This window comes from Protomyctophum bolini (genome assembly GCF_963924005.1).
Source record: "Protomyctophum bolini genome assembly, chromosome: 17".
Taxonomy (NCBI): Eukaryota; Metazoa; Chordata; class Actinopteri; order Myctophiformes; family Myctophidae; genus Protomyctophum; species Protomyctophum bolini.
Genome location: NC_137878.1, coordinates 11,830,217 through 11,837,850, shown reverse-complemented (window position 1 = coordinate 11,837,850; position 7,634 = coordinate 11,830,217). Strand labels below are relative to the sequence as shown.

Below are 7,634 nucleotides of genomic sequence, written 5' to 3'. Positions count from 1 at the left end.
TGCATGTAGACGAGGCGTTTGCGCCAGTGGTTAAAAGACTAAGCACCGCACAAAACGCCCACCCACAACCAACCAACAGAAATCAGTGGGGTAAACAATTACAATAAACACAAGCGTTAGCATAGTAATGAAAGTAAAATACCTGCATCTGACGACAACCTGAACGTTCTTCCCCTGCTGCTTGTCCTCTCGTTTCATGCTCGTGTTTGATGCCATTTTTGCTACAAGCAGGAACACACTACAAACACTAACTTTCCACGTAAAAACTCGACGTTTAAAAAAAAGACAGACGATTAAGACAGTAAAAGACACGGATAAAAGTGGTCCAAGTGTGTTTGTGGCCGAGTTTTGTCCTCGAAATCGTTCAAACGGCGAACTTACAACACAAAATAACGTTGAGAACGCCCGTCCGTTGCGATGTGTGGTCTCAAGCCAGCTGAGCAATTATCCCCTCAACATTTCCAGCCTCCCTTATATACCAGACCCACCCACAGTGATTAGTAATTGGACAATCTACTCAAACAAGGTAAACCATGACCCAGTTAGACTAACTATACTATATTACACACTTCCTTAAAGAGTCTGAATTTTTTCCAAGGCATCAAATAAATCACAAAACAAGTGTTTAGGAAACAAGAGTATATGATGCTACACACTGAGGTCACACTCAGCCACAGTACCATCTTCATCCTGCTGTCTGGTCTGGAGGAAGACTGGAAGCATGGTTACTTTTGGTTTTCATCTGATTTTACTGTCAACTCAACGGACACAGACAGGAGTCTAATTTCATATTATCTGAGTATGTTTTGAGTGCAGCAAAGTTGCTCTGTTTTTAGACAGACCAAGCTTTTTACTGTATGTCTTGCAACTGGATGTAAACAACTAATTAACTTTTGATAATGGAAATAAATACATTACTTATTCTGATTCTTGCGTCAGGGGTAATTGGGACAGAAAAGATGTAATCATGTCCTCCTGTGGTTTCTCCCCGTGTCTGTATTGACAGCAAGCCACCAGATGGACCAAACCCAAATATGTTCTTCACACCGCAGTGGAAAACCTGTACTGGACTCTTCCAGATTGTCTACCAGACTACCACCTACCATATAACATGGAACTACAATACTGCATGCACACCACAACCATGTACAAATATTTGTCTGGCTCCGGTCTTGTTGCGTCTTCCAACTGGGAAGAAGAGTCAAGTGGAGACGGGGACTCCGCTTCAGTCAAACAAACCTCACAAACTTGCTTGTAGTTGTATGTCCATCTGGCTAACACACAAGCACAATACATTTGGTCTGCTGAGTGCTTTGCGAGATGCAATCAAGAAATAGTCTGCTCAAGAGTGATAATAACATCCTCAGCCATACAGAGGGAGTAGACAAGTTTATAGAGTGGTGTGATCTACACCATCTGAAAATAAATGTAAACAAAACAGAGGAGGTCATAGTAGACCCCAGGTCCATAGGAGACCACAGTATAATTAGTGTCCATGACCATAACATCAAACAGGTCCCCTCATATAAATATCTGGGAGTACAGATCGATGAGGACCTGAGCTGGCACACGCATGTTACAACACTGTGTTCTAAGATACACCAACGTCTACACTTTCTCAGAAGACTTAGACTTTTTGGAGTCAGTAGAAATATCATGTTGACCTTTTACAGAGCTAGTATAGAGTCAATCCTAAGATATGGTATATCCAGCTGGTTTGGAAATCTAACTGTGAAATACAAGTCTCAAGTAAATAGGCTAGCAAACATGGCTGGGAAGATCATGGGCATGTCCACCCCACCCATCACTCCCCAGGCCATCTTTGAACAAGCAGTGGTGAAACAGGCTCGGAATATTGTATCTGACCCCTTGCATGTACTGTACCGAGAGTACGAGCTAATGCCATCCGGTAGGAGGTATAGAACTCCACGATGTGTATATAATAGATTCAAACACTCTTTTGTTCCCCTGTCAACTAAAATGCTCAATCAGGGATTGACGAATGCACTTTAATGACTATAGTTGCACTTTATCAAGGGAATGTGTGCAATATCTCTGTTTTGTGTATGTGGGTGTTTCATGGTGTTTTTTCTTTCTTTTGACATGTGAACATGTCTGTTATTTGTATGCAGCTGTGACTCTGTCTCCAAGACAAATTTCTCCCAAGGGAGACAAATAAAGATAACCTTGAACCTTGAACCTTGAAATAAATGCCAGCAGGCCAGCGAAGTAAAACTTAATATTTTTCAAATATTGTGAAGTTTGTTTTAGTGTATATTTCCACCTTTTTCTGGTGGAAATATGCCCCTCAATGTTTGGGCAATAAACAAGCTCTAGCACAGTGATACTCAACCTCAGGCCCGCGGTCCACATCAGGCCCGCGGGACCATTATGACTGGCCCACCAATGAAAATCTAAAAAAAAGAAGAAAAAAAAATCTGGAAAATGAAATAAAAATAAATAAATCTGAATGAAGTTATCTTTAATTACATTATTATAAGTAATACTATTAGAGTTGTACTATTACTCGAACGAAAATAAAAGCTTGGGGGGGGGGGGGGGATGCAATGCAAATGAAAGACATTATACTGTGTATCCCTATTCCCTGACATCATTTTATAGCTAAACGGACAGAATTCTATTTTATTTGAATGATGAAACCCAGCTGCCATTAATAGTTGGAAATGGAAATTGCGGAAATGGAAATTGTAATTGCGGAAATGGTGGAAATGGAAATTGCGGCAAATTGTGTTTATTGTATTTTATTTTACTCAGCCATAACAATTTATTTTCTGTTAACCAACTTGCTGGCTGGCAGGCAGGCAGACAGCTACTCATAGACAGGCAGACAGACAGACAGCTACTCATGGAGAATTGGACAGGCAGGCAGTCAGACAGCTACTCATAGACAGGCAGACAGACAGCTACTCATGGAGAATTGGACAGGCAGGCAGACAGCTACTCATGGACAATTGGACAGGCAGGAAGGCAGACAGCTACTCATAGACAGACAGACAGACAGCTACTCATGGACAATTGGACAGGCAGGAAGGCAGACAGCTACTCATAGACAGACAGACAGCTACTCATAGACAATTGGGCAGGCAGGCAGACAGCTACTCATAGACAGACAGCTACTCATGGACAATTGGACAGGCAGGAAGGCAGACAGCTACTCATAGACAGGCAGACAGACAGCTACTCATGGACAATTAGGCAGGCAGGCAGACAGCTACTCATAGACAGGCAGACAGACAGCTACTCATGGACAATTAGGCAGGCAGGCAGACAGCTACACAGGCAGACAGACAGCTACTCATGGACAATTGGACAGGCAGGCAGGCAGACAGACAGCTACTCATAGACAGGCAGGCAGACAGCTACTCATAGACAGGCAGACAGTAAGACAGCTACTCATTGACAGACAGACAAATAACTACTCATGGACAGACAGACAGACAGACAGGCAGGCAGGCAAAGAGCTACTCATGTTATGTTATTATGTTATTATAACAGCTACTCATGTTATGTGCAATCATTTGTGCAGTTATGGAAACAGCTCTTTGTGTTTATGCAAGAAAATGTAACACATTTATTTATTTACATATTGTGTGCATGCACATTGTACTTTGATACATTTTGCGAAAATAAAGCAATTGAAAGAGAGAAGTTATCAAGTATCATTAATGTCGTAATTTTATCTACTGGCCCCTGGCCCCTTGCCATTTTTGTAATGTGGCCCACAGGTAAATCTATTTGAGTATCCCTGTCTAGCAGAACACAGTTGTGCTCAATAGGTCCGTGTAATCCTATATTTCACATGTTGAAAATAGATCTACAAGTTCACGTGTGTTGCAATGCGCACTTGTAGCCATGTTTTGCCAGCAACACAATCATACAAGGAAGTATTGAATTTAAAACGCAATTGTGTGCAAACCATAACCTGGACAAACATGTGATACTGATGCATGCTGTGAATCAGCTACAGCAGTGTTTTCTGTAGCAGATATACATGCCTGGGGTGGTCAACATGCTTTATCTTGAATATTTTAAATATGAAATGAGTGGTTGTTACAAAATGCTTAAATAATAAGTCAAGTAGCTGGGTACATGTTCAGTATGTTTAATTCTCAAATAAGTGACAAAAACATTCACGGGAGGGGGGGAAATGTGATCTGTACAAAACAATATACATGCAAAGAAATAAAAAAGTTATGGAATTTATGAAACATGAATCTGGAAACAAAAGGAAGAAAGCAACGTTGAGGTATCAAATCCATGTTTTTTTCCTGTTTTTAATGGCCTATTCACACCCTTATAATAAATAATAGGTTAGTAAATTAGACGTCCTCTTTCTGGTATTTTGGATTGAGTCGTGACATACACTAATAATTTTTCATGTTGATAGAACAGTCAGGTTTTAATGTCCAGCAAGGCATCTTCAACATGCCGGGGCAAGTGTGTCAGTGATGATAGAAGCATTAGTTGTTCCACTAGGACTAAAGTATAGCTCTTGTTTAATTTGTGTTAGGACAAAACAAGAACTACCTTATGCCTCCGTCAATATTTGAAAAGAGGTAGGTCTGCTATGGGGAAGAGTGAAAAAAAAACCATTTCTTTTTGGCAAAAGGTGTCCACGAATAAAGACCGAATGGCATGTGCAGTATCTTATGATGTATAAGATGATTAAATTGCTCACTTTAATGTGATGAACAGCAAAATGTTTGAACTGCAATGAAGGCTGTGAATAACGAAATTCATTAAACGGGTGTAAACAATCTCCTCATACGTATAGAAAGAATATGCCTAAATTAAGCAAAATATAAATCGCAAAAATAAAACATCTTGTACTGTAAAGCTAGGGCAACTTTGGTGTACCAATAAACTACATAGGCCTACAGTACAAAAATAAAAAGTGTCAACATGATTTTGATCAAACCATAAGTGCCGTGAAGATTGTGACTCCTAAAAATGGGCCTAGAAGTCCTAATACTCAATCAAATAAACACAACTACCAGCAGAGCTTGCAGTACCACGTACATGCTTTTCTCTAGATTTATTACAGATACAACAGATGTCTTCATAAATAGTTGCATAAAATGTTAAAGCCGCAACATTGCACATAAGAATCAGAAACATAACATACAGTGAGTGCATTTACAGTAATCTGTCCCCTCCCCTCCCTCCCCGCTCGCTTGCGTCTGATTGGCAATCCCTGCTGCCACTCGGGCTCTGCTGCCCGTGAACAATCTACGTTTCATCTGTGTGATTCAGTTGTCCCGCCTCCCGAAAGGCAGGCTTCCATTTTGAACGTTGAGGGAAAAGAAGGCAGTTAAAAGTCTATATACAAAGTAAGGCTTAAACATCTTATATCTGCGCGACATACGTTTGATCTAGTAAAAGCAACAATGAATCGTTTTCGTCTCTCGCTTCTTTACAGAGGTTCGGACAGTGCAGCATCATCACTTGTAACATGGTTGCCATGGTGATTTACACTTAGTTGCACTCCAGTGCGCAACTAAGCATGAATCAGGCTGTAGATTAGGTACATAATGGTAAGCTCACATGGTCAGATGTAGAAATGTCTCAGCAAAATCAGGGAACTCAGTCCCTGGAAACTCATTATTGTCTACGGAGTCCAAAGTAGTATGGCAACCACTAACTGATGAGCATCTTCTAAATTGTTTTTTATTCTTATTTGAACTCAAAACCGGTTTTGAAAATGTATGGACAGCATTTTCTCTTCTATACAATATTTCATTAAGAAAGGGTTGCTTCTCAAAGTCTTTGAGTGACGTACAGAGTAAAAGAGCAAAGATGGAGCGTCTCTCACCCTCTCTAGCAGTAAGAGGGAAGGGGCAAACATTGCTCTTGCCGCTATCGCTAGCTTGTTAGCATTGCCTTCCTCCTGAAAGCTTTGCTACTTTGTGCAGTGGCGTCTAGACTCCATCGCTTGGCTCTTTTGATCGGCTCAAACTCCCACAAAAGGAAAATAAATTACTTAATACATTTTTTTTCTTTTTTACATTTGTGTTTTAGTAAAAAAAAATCAGTTTTTGAGTTGAAACCAGCAAGCAGCAGTAGACAAGGACATCCATCTTTGTTTGATTGGCTGAGAACTCTGTTCTCTAGGGCTCTGATTGGCTTTGGACCTCAACAGGTCTCAATTTCATTGGTGAAAGGACTACAAGACTTGTATAAACGGACATTCTCTGAAAGAGGATGAGATCAGCATACATTATTTTCCCTCCTTTTATCTTTCCATTCAGGCTTCTGAGATTCCCAACTCCGGGTGGAACGATGCGTCCCTACAGCCTCACATCTTGTGTGAAACAACACACCATTTGTGTATCCAGTTTCCAGTTCCATAACAAGACATAAGGCAGTAAGGGGCCAAGGCAGGGGGCTGGAGTAATGAATCTCGTTGTCCCCGGCGTCCATCTCTCCTTCCAGCGGTCAGACTCTGGCCTGGAGGCGGCTTTGGATGAAGCTCTGGATCCCTCCGATGGGCCGCGCGTCCGTCTGGTGTTTCCTGCGGTCTATGAAGCACACCAGGCGAGAGGTGTCCAGGCAGCACTCCGCCCTGCCCCGGCTGTTGTTGTTCCCCGTCCCGGTTTGTAACCAGGGCTCCTGGAGGCACAGGCCGACCGGAGGCCTGCTGCCGGGGTCTGTCCTGAGCAGCAAGCAGACAAAGTCTCTGGCCTCCTGGCTGACGGCGTGGAAGTAGTCCCTGGGGAAGCTGAAGTCCAGCCGGCAGATGTTGAGGCACGTCTCCTCGGCACTCTCGTCCAGGAAGGGAGAGGCGCCGCTCAGCAGCACGTAGGTCACCACCCCTAGGCTCCACAGGTCGGTGGTGACGGACACTGGCTCTCCGAGGACCAGCTCGGGGGAGGCGAACTCGGGACTGCCCAGGAGAGGGTGAACGTAGTGGGCACTGTTGAGCTGCATGGCATCACCAAAGTCTGTCAGTTTGACCACAGGCTGGCCGCTGGAGTCATGGGCCACCAGCAGGTTCTCGGGCTGCAGGGAGAGAGAACAGATAGAGATGATCTTACAGGAATGTATTACATTATATAAGCCAAGGCATGCACCGACGTACAGTATCGGCCACATATCAGTATGGGCCGATATTTGCCGTTATCGGTCAATATCGGTATCGGCAAATAAAACTGACATTAACCGGTGGCAGTAGATGAGTAGACCATATTTTATCTGTTGTTTTGCGTTGGCTATGTTGGTGTGTTGCAGCCTACCAAGCTGTAGATTCGGAACATTTATTTCTTGTATTGAAGATGTATTTGTTTCCCTGGCACAAAAAGGGGGAATATATTTTTTTTTAATCGGCTATCTGCTAAATTATTATTATTTGAAACGGTATCGGACAAAAAGTTCCATATCGGTGCATGCGTAGTGCGTACACTAGGGCATTAAGCAACTAGTCGACTAGTAAATCCACTAGTCGACCTTGTTGGTACTAGTTGACTAGTTGATAAGAAAAAAAAAAGTGTTTTTTTTTGTAGGTAGTTAAACAACTAGTCGACTAGTAAACTAGGCAACTAGTCAACTAGTAAAAATGACTAGAAGTGAATGCCCTAGCGTACACTATATTATACTGTATGTACTCTACTATCTTA

General features: G+C 42.3%; 1 protein-coding gene across 8 annotated transcripts in view; it reads right to left on the bottom strand.

Annotated features, from left to right (window-relative positions):
* Nucleotides 1-4,107: 4,107 nt before the first annotated feature.
* Nucleotides 4,108-7,634, bottom strand: part of trioa (trio Rho guanine nucleotide exchange factor a) — a 107,642-nt gene continuing 104,115 nt past the window's right edge. For all 8 annotated transcript variants that reach the window (XM_080787607.1, XM_080787608.1, XM_080787610.1 and 5 more), the window contains one exon: nucleotides 4,108-7,020. In XM_080787607.1, the coding sequence (XP_080643733.1) occupies nucleotides 6,457-7,020 (564 nt within the window). In that variant the 3' untranslated portion in view covers nucleotides 4,108-6,456. The remainder of the gene's footprint in view (nucleotides 7,021-7,634) is intronic.